At 34.3% G+C, this 14,208-nt stretch overlaps 1 protein-coding gene across 1 annotated transcript; it reads left to right on the top strand.

Moving 5' to 3' along the window:
• The first annotated feature begins 8,585 nt into the window (after positions 1 to 8,585).
• LOC123668517 (alpha-tocopherol transfer protein-like) lies at positions 8,586 to 13,951 on the top strand. Its single transcript, XM_045602252.1, has 6 exons — positions 8,586 to 8,769; positions 10,060 to 10,219; positions 11,666 to 11,727; positions 12,178 to 12,371; positions 12,701 to 12,905; positions 13,212 to 13,951. The coding sequence occupies exons 1-6, from the start codon at positions 8,586 to 8,588 to the stop codon at positions 13,418 to 13,420; spliced, it is 1,014 nt and encodes a 337-aa protein (XP_045458208.1). The 3' UTR covers positions 13,421 to 13,951.
• Positions 13,952 to 14,208: the final 257 nt, after the last annotated feature.

The raw sequence follows: 14,208 nt of genomic DNA, 5'->3' as shown, positions 1-14,208 counted from the left end.
TTTTGCGAAATTCCGAAATATGGTCATATTTGCGTAGTCCAAAGATAAATCTTATACATACATTCTGAATGCGCTCAAGCTTATTAAGCTGCTCCTCTGTAATGTCAAGATAGCAAGTATCAGCATAATCAAGAATTGGTAATAGGAGACTATGTGCAAGAGCAATTTTAGTAGGAATGGGCAGAAGATTACGCAATCTGCGGAGAGACCCAACCGAAGCGAACAGTCTGCGACTAATTTCACATATTTGAGGACCCCAAGAGAGATGTTGGTCAAAGATAACACCTAAATTTCTCACGCTTTCGCTATATGGAATGGTGAATCCATTAAATGTAACAGGAGATAGCTCAGATTTATCAATGCGGCTGAGCAGTCTGGAGCTTCCTATAATAATAGCTTTCGTTTTATTTGGATTAATATTTAGGCCATAGGCTTTACTCCACTTACCAATGGCTAAAAGGTCATTGTTTATACGCGATACACACTGAGATAAGTTATGAACAGTGGAGTGAGAGTATATCTGGAGATCATCTGCATAGAGGTGGTAGAAAGAAGATATTACATTACAGATAGAATTTATAAATATTGAAAACAAAAGAGGGGAGAGCACGCCACCTTGCGGGACACCGGTATTGACCATTGACCAATTGGAGTATGAGTCATTCAATTTAACTCGCTGCCGGCGACCCTGCAAGTAACTAAGAAACCAATCAGCAACCTCAGGAGATATGTTAAGAGAACGTAAAATATCACATAGTATATCAAAGTCCACGGTATTAAAGGCGTTACTAAAATCGAGTAACGTTAATACCGTGACCTGTTGGTTTTCCATATTTGATCGTATATCATCCGTTATTTTTACAAGCGCAGTAGTCGTACTGTGACCTGGGCGAAAACCGGATTGCATAGGATTCAACAGACGGTGTTTTAAAAGGAAACTGCTGAGCTGTTGATGCACAAGCCGTTCGAGTGCTTTGGACAGAAAAGGGAGGATGGAAATAGGACGATATTCGGATAAGGACGACGGATTAGCTTTTTTTGGGAGAGGTACAATTTCAGCATCTTTCCACATTGATGGGAAAGTGCAGGTAGAGATGGAAGTATTAAAAATGGATGTAATTATCGGTGTTAGTATATCAAGGAGAGGAAGGATCATTTTCCGACTAATGCTATCAGAACCAACGGAATTTGAAGTTATTGCTAAAATATTCTTCTTAACATCACATTCAGAAAGCTGATCAAGAAAGAAAATGGGAGAATCAGGAACTGACAAAGCTGAAAGTTGATTTCTTGTATGGGCTTTAGTTGCACTATCTATGGCAACAGACGAAGAGAAGTGGAGATTTAACTCGTCAAGATTAAGATTTTGAGAACTGTTATCTAGACGCGCTTTGCCAATTCCAAGTGATTTAAGAAAATTCCAGACTTTGCTGGAATCTTCTTCTTCGATGACAGATTTGTGGATATGGCGACGATGTGCATCTCTACACACCCTATTACAGTGATTCCGAGCCTTTACGTATACCTCTCTATTAGCCTCACTGTTATTCAGTCTGTACCGCGACTTAGCACGAACTTTTTTTTCCTGCAATTTTTTAATTTCGGGTGTAATCCATGGGGCAGGTAGATGTTTTATTCTTACTGGTCGAATGGGTGCGTGAATATCGTAAAGTTGTGTAAGCAGAGAGCTGAAAACAGCTACCTGGCTGTCAATTGTACCTGCATCGTAAACCGCAGTCCAATCAATCTCAGCTGCATCCCTCCGCAGTTGTTCCACATCCATTCCACCAAAACTACGCTGCAGAAGAATTCTTGATTTAAGCTTAGGAGGTTTGATTTTGTAGGATAGATATAATAAATCGTGGTAAGAAAAAGCATCAGCAGCACATTGACCATGTTTTTCAACATGGTCAATGGAAGAAACAATAATTAGATCTAAAAGAGAAGGAATACAATTTGGTAAAGTATGAGTAGCAAGCAAAGGTAAGATATGAAGATTTGAACCATTAATTAGAGTTTTTAGCCGGGAAGACCGGTGATCGTTTTTGAGCAGACAGGTGTTAAAATCACCCATGATTACCGTATGACTATATAAAGGACTAAACTGTTGAAGTAACAATTCAAGCGAGGTGAAATAGTCTACAGTAAGACATGGGCTATAAAAAACACCGAGTAGGAGTTTTGTGTGTGACAGATTCACTTCAACAAAAAGATGCTCAGCTCCACCGGCCTGAGGTTGTGAAGTATCTATGATGGTAAAAGGAATATGAGAGCGAAGATATATGGCAACCCCTCCACCTGTCCGACCAATGCGGTCATTACGGATCAAGTGAAATCCCGGTATGGAAAAGGAAATAGAAGGCAAACAAGGTTTGAGCCAAGACTCGGAAACTAGGATAGCGTGTATATATTTATTACCAAAAGATGACAATAAATCTGGATAATGAGCAGGAATACTCTGTGCGTTTATGTGGACTAAATTAAAATTCTTGGGAGTGTTTTCAAAACAAGAGTTTAACGTGTCGCTCAAAGAGGGTATGCTATAATAACTGTCATTGTTACTTGAGCCTTCGGAAGCAGACGATAGCGATAAAAATGCGTCACTATCATCAAAGAAAGACATAAAAAAAGAAAAAAAAATGATAAATAAATAAAAGAGAAAAAATATATATAATAAATGTAGGTATATAAAAATAATAAAAAATAAATAATAAATAATAAAACAATATATATAAATATAATACAATAACGTAAAAATAATAATAATAATAATAATAGCAGGAATAGATATTAAAAATATATATATATATTATTAAGGTATAAATAGATAAAAATCAATTTCTATATAAATTAAACCTTTAAATCAATAATATAATAATGATGATAATAATAAAATAATATAAAAAATAAAAAATAAAATACTATAGAAAAATAAAATAATTATAACTATTATTATAATAATAAAATTACAAAATGAAATAAAGATGAAATATGTTAATACCATTTAACGTACCCACCAGTTGCAATGAAAGAAGTTAGAATTTACAAACTTCCAAGCGTACAAGCAAGGTATAAACAAAAATTATAAAATAGTTAATAAAGATGAAGAGATAACGTTAATGTACACAACACAGAATTAAATATAAAGTAGCATGGCAAATTATACACCACTACTGGCAACACAAACACCCAGAAAACAAAGTATCCATGTCGATCGTCAGCTGTAATACGTATCTATTAGATTACTTGTTAATCATCTGCAAAGATCATCTGTGTCAAAATTATAGAATCTACCCTCCATAAATAAAATAATTGTGCATATTGGATGACATATAATAGTAAACAATAACAAAGTGTATTGAATCTTTATGAAATATAAATTAAACGTAAATGAAGAAAAATAAATAAATAAGTTAATGTACATAGGAAAAGAAGATAAGTGTTACAGCAACAATTAACAGACGAACTATTTCTTAACCGCCCGCTTGGAGCGTGTCGCAGCTGCTTTACATTCCGGTGCCTTTTGGATGGATTCAGTGCTTGTTAGCGGTGATTTTGCTTCTTCATTGGAGCTGGATCCAGTAATTTCATCAATGTCTGCCAGGCATTCAGCCCGATGTCGTGTTCCGTCTGAGGTTACAATGAAAATTATACCTTCACGTGTCCAACACCTGCTGATACCGAAACGCTCCCTAGCCGCCAGGAAAGCTTCATGTCGGGTCTTCGTTAGGAATTCAGACTGTGTGACGCCTGTTCCTTTCAGCTTGATCTTGGCGTACCATACCTTGTCCCGCACAGCAGTCTCACTGAATCGGACTACGATTGGACGCGGCTTCTTGCTATCGGGGCGGCCCAACCGATGTGAAGATTTAATGCTGGTAGTGGAAAAATTAGCCAGGTTGAGACTTTCAGCAATAATGCTGGTGACACGCGCTGAAGTATCCTCACCCTTGCTCTCAGTCACACCATGAAACAGCAGCATTTTACGTCGGGTCCTCATATCCTGCCGGTCAATCACTCTGCTCAAAAGTTCAATTTGTTGCTTAAGTGACGTGAGAGCCAATAGAATGAAACTTTTGAAGGATTTAAAATCAGCGGCTAATGAACTAGTGGTCGTCGGAGAAGAACTCTTGTGCAAATCTTGCTGGAACTCATTCATCTTGGTGGTAAACAATTCCGTCATTGACATCAGGGTGTCTTTCAGCGAATCCATATTTTAAGAAGTGGGAAGTAGCAGGTGGAGCTATTAGCGGTTATAAAACTAATGAAACTGGCTTGAATTTAAAAAGGATTTGTTGGCTGGTGGGTGGTGTACTTTAAATTTTGAAAACAAACATTTATTGCACTATACTAAACAGAACTAATAAATTTTAAAGCAATATAATTTCTATTAGACTTTTTTACGTGTAACTTGTTTGGCATCAATATATATATATCATACTTTTTTGACTACCTACGTTAAGGTGGTTCTCATTTTGTTATTTGTCCATGTAAGTCTTTTTTGTTTGATAAAACATAAACATTTTTTTTACTTATATAATAAAACTTAAATATTTTTTATTATATAATAAAACTTAAAAATTTGTTGGTTGATACTTTCATTTTGAGACCACACTGTTATAGAGTGGTGTGAGTGTGTCGTCCCAGAACTATGAACTATTGGAAATATAAAGATGACGATCTATTAGTAATAACCTTTTATGTATAAAAGTTTGATTGTCGTTTGGTTGTAATTATAATTATTGACCCACTTGAAAAAACTACTATATTTTCAATCAATTTTATTTCTTGAGATATGCTTACAGACAAACAAAAATCAATGAATAAGGAAGTACTCGTAGAAGAAAGCTGACTATCGTTTTACTATTAATAGACAATCGCAATAATAAATCTTTAGGTCGCAGATAAAACTTACATCCGGCTTTCTACTAAGTACCCAAAAATATCTTTTACACGTGAATGTCATTTCATTTTTTCAAAATAGGTAGTTAAATTGTATGTTTCTATAAAATACTGAATCATAAATTTCAAAAATGAAATTGGTCAAAATGAAGTAGCATAAACTCGAATCATAAAATAAATACCTACTAATTAAATCGCTTATCCTACGAGACATAAATTTCATAATTTAAGTTGCAATTGAGATCAAGCACTGAGAACTCCTATTACATGATCCTTTCATTTTGATCCAATTATTTGCCAACGAAATATCAAGAGTGGGGTCCGAATATTTACGCTTATGTAACAACGAAAAATTATAACATTGCCCAAGCATCGACTGCAGCTGTCTGTTACCCAACGTTGCGTGAGCTGGGCTCAGTTTGTAAATCTGATATTTCTTGCTCGCTAGTTACTTCACAGATGTAGGAACAAATATTTTGCAAGTCACTTATGAACTTTAAGAGACACATCTACTAAGTGCTTAAAAGATGAGTGTTTAGACGTAACTCATTACTACGATTATGTTTGAAAGGTTAATAAGGAAAGAAAAATAATTAGGGTATATCACGTCAACTGGAAAAATACACGTGCATTTGAAAATATTCTTTAAAAATATAATCACAGTGTTTTATGCGGTATTAGTCTGTCTGTGGCCTTTTCCGTTCATTGTTTTTATTTAGTCGTCAACCGCTCTGGTGCAGTTGTGCGAGTGGCCGTCTAAAACACCGAAGGTTTGCGAGTTCGATTCCCACTCGGGATGGATAAATTTATTTGTCAAATATTTCTTTCCGGTTAGGATGTCTGCTCTTATGGGTCTCCCCACCGTGGCTCGGAGAGCAAGTTAAGCCGTCGGTCCCGGTTGATATCATAAATATCTTGATAGCTATCGCTACTCATAGTAGAGAACATATCCGCCAACCCGTGGATCAACGTGGCGGATTAAGCATATCCTTCTCCTACACGGAGTAAGAAGAGTCGACTAATTTTCTTGTTTTTTCTTACTTCCTGATTCATGTAGCCCAGATCACGTCAGTCCCCAGTACCTGGCCCACCGGCATCTTATTTATTTCGAGTGGCTTAGCTAGCTTTATGATGTTTCCAAAGCATTCATTATTTTCTATTATTTCTCTTATGACATAATGTCGTATTTTTTCTTATTACATTTTATATCTTTAGTTGGATTACTAGTGTTGTGGTTATAGAGACATTTCAGCTCTCTAGCGTATGTAATGTACATATGAGTATAAAATCGAAAGATTTTACAAGTCGCTAAAGGCAAATTAGCAGAGTAAAATATTATACATATAGTAGTCTCAGTATATTTTTAAACGGCTTCGAAAAGGGGAGATGTTCTTATTCGATTGTATTTTTTTTATATATGTATGTTACCTCAGAACTTTTGACTGGGTGGACCGATTTCGATGATTTTTATTTTAATCGAAAGGTGGTGTGTGTCATGTCTAATTTAAATTTATTTACGATCAAATAAGTAATTTTTGAGCTATATCTAATAATGCGTATTTACTTAACTATTTTCGTGTCGAACTACGTTGTATTCTGCCGCATAACTTTTTACTGAGTATACCGATTTTAATAATTCTTGTTTTATTCTAAAGTTTATACTTTTCTTGTATTCCAATTTAAATTTTAGTGATCTATTTTGAGTAATCTTTGAAAAAGTGTATTAACTTGACTATTTTTTCGGATAGTTACGTCGTATTACTTGTCGATGTAATTGTGGTAGGTTTTTTTTTTCGTTTGGGAGCAAACACAATGATGTTAAACCTAACAACTAGTCCTAACACTTCTGTAAAGCGTATAACGTCGTTAGGTATAGTCTGAGTTTCATCTTTGAGCTCTAGAACGGCTGTTTAGTGACTAATAAGTACTCGTATGTCTAAATTATGTTACAAAGCTGTTCAGATTTCCGAAATCCGTTTTAAATTCATTAAATACAGATAAACCTGTATACAACTAAAAGTATTAGTATTATCTGTTTTTACAAATACCTCACTAAAATCTTTTAACTGCATATTTTAAAAATTTGTCTTAACTATATTTGAAAATAAGAAATTTAAAAATTGATGCTGCTATTTAAAGAAAAATTGAAGCAAATAAGGTGTAATAGTATTTCTTGCGCAGGAATGAAAACTAGTGGTCGCCCAGAGGTCGAAATTCGACCATAATTAAATATTTAAATTAAAGTAAAACCCAAAATAATGAAATATAATGAAAATAAAAAACCTTTTTTTTTAAATTTCAATTTGACTACAGACTTTGACAAACAACAAAAGAGTATGTATAATATGCGGGAGTGTGTCAAATACATGGTAGTGTGTGTAATGTTTGTTTTATTTATTTAATATAAAAAATATTAGTTTTCTGCACACCTTCTTAATGTAAACTATATGTGTACGAAATTCCATACTCCTCTGTCTGCGCAATTTTTGTAAAAAGGGGTACAAAGTTTTTGCTTCACGTAAGTACCTAATAGATAATTTAATTGAAGTGTCCATTGCAAGGACTGTGTGCGATGAACACAAGAGTAATGTTAAATAATACCCCTAATTATAATTACTATACCAACGATGAGTAATACTATGAAGACGAATATTATCAATTAATGTATTACTTATAGCATTAAAGTTACGGACGCAGGTTAAGATAATAAATAGCTAATATACCTTATCTTTATTGCTATGAAAATATCCAACAAAATACTTATATTTTTATCAGTCAGATTATACATTTTCAATTTAAATTGAAGACCTTTTCCGTATAAAAACCAAATGACAAGTTACTTCAAGATCGAAATAAAAAATAAGAGTAACCGAACCGTAACCGTACTTGTTAAGTTGCGTTTTTTTTACTTCATGTTAAAGAAAAACAAATATTTACAAAATAATATATAACAAAATTCCTAGTTTACTACGCTTCAGTCTCTAACATCCCCTGTCTAAATCTAAATCACCTCTAAATCGCCCTGCTGGGTATAGTCTCTTTCTCCATATAGGAGAAGGATTGTTGTTTTACTAATTAGAGTTGTTTATACTACTGATGCTGGTTACCACGATTTTATCAATTACAATCTGTAATATTGCAGATGTTTTTATGTTCCAATTAGGACTTGAATTCGTTCGTCGTCAGCAAATTCAATGTAATATCGAAGTGAAATTTTTTAAATAGAAGAAAAAGCAAAAATAAAGATGACATAAAACAATACCTGTCTAACTAAAATTAATAAAGTTTTCTAAGAGGAAAGTAGAAAATCAATCATCAGGCAGTTAAAATACTAAATACTAGCTTAATCTAATTATTCTAACAAAACAGACAGTATGGCCAGATTATGTAAAACCAGAGATTTTCTTAATATTTTAGAAAAATAACATAAAAATTTTCAAGGGAAGTTTAATGCGTTCAAACATAAAGGGCAGGAAAGAGCTTTTGCTTAGTGTGACGACATGAAAATGGGGGGAGGGTAGAAGGAAATGTATGTCAACGTACTGTTAACATTTTTAGGGTGCTAAAAACGTTAAAAAAACTAGTTTAAGTTTTGCATTAATCTGCGAAACTGTATTTTATGAATATACGTATTAAAAAATATATTACCAACATATTTTCAATATTTTTTCCTCAGAACCAGAATGTCCCGAAGACTTTCAAAACGTTACCTGACTCCAGCGGAACAATACAGGTGTCCTTTGTCACCTGAGACGCAAGCAATAGCGGAGGAGCAGCTGAGAGAAACTGAAAATTCAAGGTCTCAAGCACTGGAAGCGTTAAGAAGTTGGATGGAGAAGAATCCAAAGTTTTCCGCTGTCAGAATGGGTAAGACCTGCTCAAATCTCTACTAATATTATAAATGCGAAAGTAACTCCGTCTGTCTGTCGCGCTTTCACGCCAAAACTACTGAACCGATTTAAATGAAATTTGGTACACAGACAGTCTTGAGCCTGAGAAAGGCTACTTTTTAATCCGAAAAATGGTTGTAAGGTGCAAGGTGTTCAAAGGTGGGAATGAAAAGTTGTATCGAAGTATCGTCATTTATAGAGCTAGAAGCTTGAAACTTACTTTTTAGGCTGTTGATTCGATATAAATAAACATGACATGAAGACATGAAGTTTGTAAAGGTTTTACCCTCAAGGGTGTAAAATAACAATAAGGATGAGGATGTTTGTGTGAATGTTTTATATGTTTGCGACAAGAGATAAAAAATGCCGTCCAAAGTCAATATTCCACGCGAAGGCGCGGGCACAGCTAGTGATTTCATATGTTACAATAAACATTTTTTAAAATTTTAGGATAGTACAGAAATTTTTAATGTATAACATACTATCACTTATAATTAGTGGTAAAGATTGCATCAGAAATAAATTTAATATAGGTATAATATAATCAATATCAAGTGACTAGAGCATAACGTTGCATCAGCCTGTTAGAAGTAGTGTGTATGGAGAAATGTATGGTTTATGTAAACGTTTTATAAGTTTGCGACAAGAGACAAAATATTAGAGCTATTCTAATCTAACATTTACGGAGACATTAAAAAATGCGAAACTTGCCAAACACCTCGCCGTATACAATGACCTCTGTGATGATGCGCAGGGGGGGGGGGGTGGTAACGATGCTGTGTTGGTAAAGAAATATGTAAAAAGTGTACGTGTGTGTCTTATTTGTAAAATAATTAGCCTAAATAAGAAACATTTCTACCCAGACACTATTCCACGCGGACGAAGATCATCATCATCATCACTTCTGCCTATCGCAGTCCACTGATGGACAAGAATCCGCCAATCCGAATCGCGCCAAAAATGGCGTGGACTCATGTGTGTTGCCCATAGTCACCACGCTGGGCAGGCGGGTTGGTGACCGCAGGGCTGGCTTTGACGCACCGAAGACTCTGCTGCCCGTCTTCGGCTTTTTAAGTTCCAAGGTGGTAGCGGAACTGTGTTATCCCTTAGTCGCCTCTTACGACACCCACGGGAAGAGAGGGGGTGGCCATATTCTTTACTGCTGTAACCTCACAGCTAGAGCTCCATAATTTAATGTAAAAAATGAGTTATTTATAGAATGTATAATATAATATGTTGATTTCATTAACGTTTCATGTACTTTCAGACGCCAACTTTTTGCTTCGATTTTTACGTACAAAGAAGTTCAGTGTACCGATGGCACAAGAAGCTATCGAACGCTACATACTGCTGAGACAGTCCTGGGGTATTGCCTTTAACCAACTGGACCATACGTTACCTGTAATGAACGAACTCATCGATTTGGGGTAAATAACATAATAATACTTCAAGGCTGTACAATTTCATATATTTCTCAGATACATTAAAAAAGATTGGGTTTCTTCTCAAAGGGAGAATAAAACCGACTTCTAATTATATCGACAGGTATATATAATACAGTAGGTACACGTTCTTTGAGATAACTGGAAAATTGCTTCTTATTCATGTCCTTTTTCTAAAGGTTGTCTGGAAGAGATCGCTCTTTAAGCGATAAGACCGCCTTTTGTACATTCCTTTTTTTGTTGTTATTATTATTATTTTTTCTTGCTTGTTTCTTTTTCTTTTATGTTACATGTATTGTTTTTGGTTGTACAATAAAGTATATTTGTATTTGTATTGTATTGCTCGTCAGATCTAATTGAATTTTAATGGGCTCACGCGATAAGCACTGACTTTTAAAAACAAAAAGAATCATCAAAATCGGTACAATCAGTAACAAATTATGAGTTAATACATAAAACACAGTCGAATTGAGAACCGTCTTCTTTTTTTGAAGTCGGTTAGCTATTTGCCATCGACAAACGATTTGTCTTCCTGATTAAATCATTTTATTTTTTCGTTTAGCAGCTTTTAATTATGAATATTAACAACTAAAATTAATATGTTAATAAATATGAAGGATAATTCAGAACTCTTAATATGTGACGTCTCCAATAAGCGTTGTCGCTGTATGTTATATTTCTTATTATCGTATTTTGTAAGACAGGGGTAAAATACAGAATTTAGCATGATACGTTAGAATTTTCAAAAAAAGTGTGTGTACTTATAAATAAATATTTACACAATACACACATGGTCGTCTTTTCCTACAGTAAGCAACTTAATGCTTGTGTTATAGGTAACAGCCGACTGGTATAGCTACTTTTTTTTTTTTTTGATAAACTTACATATAAATAATACACATATCTATAAATAAATATATATTACACCCAGACTCGGGGTGGGAATTGAACCCACAACCCCCGGAGCAGAAAGCAGGGTCCCTACAAACTGCGTCAACGGGCTAGTCAAACAACACAGAATTTAGCATGATTCGTTTGAATTGTCAAAAAAGTGTGTGTACTTATGTACGCACGTAACGAGTTATACTTCATTGGCTAACTAACTTCACCTTTGCTAACTTCTTCTTCGCTGTCCAGCTAACTTCAGGGTACCTTTTTTTTATGACGGTGTGCGCGCGCATCGTAAAAATTTACTCTCATACTTTTGCCCTAAAGTTCCAAAAGAAGTATAACTTCAAAAACTTGAAGGAGAGAGAGAGATCATACAGTAACAACAGTTTTAGTTTACATTTATTTAACACCACGGGATCACCCATACATACATATGTATGAATGTTGTATTTTAGAGAATTTTATTAATCAATCAAATTATTCTTGAGGAAACCAAAATATGTACCTACTTTTTTAGTTACTAGAAAAATATTTTTACAGATACATTTTCGTGAGCCCATTCAAAGACAAACTTGGTCGTCGCGTTGTTGTATACAGACCTGGTAAGTGTTTTTGTTTTAAGGCTGGGTTACATTTTTGCCACGTACCGTAGCGTTTTGATAGCGTATGTTACTTACTTTTGAAGCACGCTAATAGTTTTCAAATACTTCTATATATATATATATATATAATGAATGTTTGCCTGTATATCCTTTATAGAATCGTCAACTATGTATTTGATCATGTCATGATCTTCAGCAAAGCATTGTGTACCTACAAAGGTTTCTGAGTTAGTGCGACAAAAAAAAGCGTAGCAACGTAGTTTATAATAATAATTGTTTTACCCGCTTTGGAATTTGAAATTCGTGTCATTAGTAGATTTTTCGGTAATTGTAACATTCCCAATAAGTCGTAGGTAACGTGCTTTTTTGTAACCTAGTAACTCCCTCAATAAACGGGTATTTGCTTATCTAAATATATGAAAATCATAATTGTAATTATTTTGTCTTTAGGTGTGTTCGATCCCTATAAATACACGAACCAGGACATGTGCAGAGTGATGGGAATCTGTTATGAGACTTTAATGGAAGATGAGGAAACCCAAGTACGAGGTCTCGTCCACTACGCAGACGGTTCTGGAGTTAGCTTCCCGCACATGACGCTTTTCACACCGCGGGAAGCCGTGAGAATTGTGAAAAATGGGGAGGTAAACATTTTGTAGAATAAGAACCAGTTAGATACGTAGCAACGGTATCTTGCTATGATAACATGCACACACATGATATATAAACGCATGTATGTGTATTACTTCCGAACGACTACGCCAAATTGGATACTTCTTTTTTTAGTCAGGTTTTTATAAAAAAGTTAAAGAAAAAACAATTAGTATATTCATAAAAAATTGCAATATGAAGTTTACTTGGTCAGTTAGTAAAAATATATATGAATAATAATCTACTTTATCATATCTGTTTATTTTGATCGTCTGAAAGAGCATACAGTTTAATATTTAAAAATACTATTCCGTATTTCCAGCGTACTATACCACTAAGACATAAGGAAATCTATGGAGTGAATGTCCATCCTACCATCAAATTCGCGTTAGACTTCGGCATGGCCCTCATATCTGAGAAGATAAGGAAACGAGTGAGGCTGTACACTGCTGTGGAAGAAGTCGAAATAGACAAGAAGTTGTTGCCTCAGGAGTATGGCGGTGTAATGCCAATGAAGGAAATGATTGGTAAATAATTTTTATTTGTAGTGTCTATTGAAAATAGTGGTTAAATTTTTTTTAAATTGTTCTTTTTTTCATAGAAGACACATAATATTATTATTCGGCTAACTGGTTTAGTAAAAAATATTCAGTGTTAAAAGATATTACGATGTAGACGTGGCTAGAGACGACAGTACGACTCACTCTCCTAAAACAAATAAAGAGAATAAGAAGTCATATGCGTTCTTGTCTTTATTTAAACCCATAAACGTGTCCCCTTAAAGCTGCAAATGTTCGTAGGCTACATGTTGTGAAATAAACTATGGTTTTCAGATTTGTGGAAAAAGGAAATGGCCAGTAAACGCGACATACTTTTATTGAACGACAAGATGGCGGTACGTTTAGAGATGTACAGTGAAGCTGCGAGAGAGGGCGCTATTTCTGCTTTACGGAGTGGGGCTAGCACATGCGCAAGCGCAGATTCAGTCGGGGACGCTATGCGAGGTCTCACCGGAAACTTCAGAAAACTCGAAGTAGATTGAAATTATATGGTTTTATCAACTTATACAAGTAAACGTAACATACAATAAAATTAAATAGTAATACTTTTTAGTTGTACATTTCATCGACTATAACACAATCGTGTTCATTAAATATGTATAAAGATGAGCATTCTCATCGTCAGTATTATTGATATAACTTAGTTTTAAACTTTTATGTAATTTCTATCTAGTTTTGGTCTAAAGAAACCTTTTATATGAAATACATACGTATTGGGATTGTTTATCGAAGACTTGCTTTAAATTGTACTCACTAAAAATCGATTAGTGTAAGATAGTTGTAAGATTTCGTTTTAAGCTTAATGTTACAATCGTGGCGTTTTCAATAGGAGTTTTGCATATTTGCCAATTAACTTTAATTGCCAATGACTATAACTATGTTTGCAAAGGTTTTACTTAGTAAACAAACGGAGATCGTAAATTTGGAATAATGTTACATGTTAGGTACATTCATTGTTACTTGCATTTAAAAAAAACTGTTTACAATAAATAGATAAATTTCATAATAAAAAAATAAACCCAGTGTTTCAATAAAACCATCCATATTGTTATTTTAAATTTATTTATTAAAAACTCGTTATCTACCTAACTGGCGTAAACCGGATTGGAATCACACCATCTTCATCTTATCAATGGAAAATTTAGTACGAACTGACGTCACAGTTTTAGACAGTGGCATATGGAAGTTTGGCATTCTTTTTAAAATACTGTTTTAAACATTAAAATAACGTATCCATGAACCACCACATTAGTCAAGACCTTTACAATCA

The sequence above is a fragment of the Melitaea cinxia genome, chromosome Z, assembly GCF_905220565.1.
Source record: "Melitaea cinxia chromosome Z, ilMelCinx1.1, whole genome shotgun sequence".
NCBI classification, from domain to species: domain Eukaryota; kingdom Metazoa; phylum Arthropoda; class Insecta; order Lepidoptera; family Nymphalidae; genus Melitaea; species Melitaea cinxia.
This window is presented reverse-complemented; position numbering and strand designations above follow the sequence as displayed.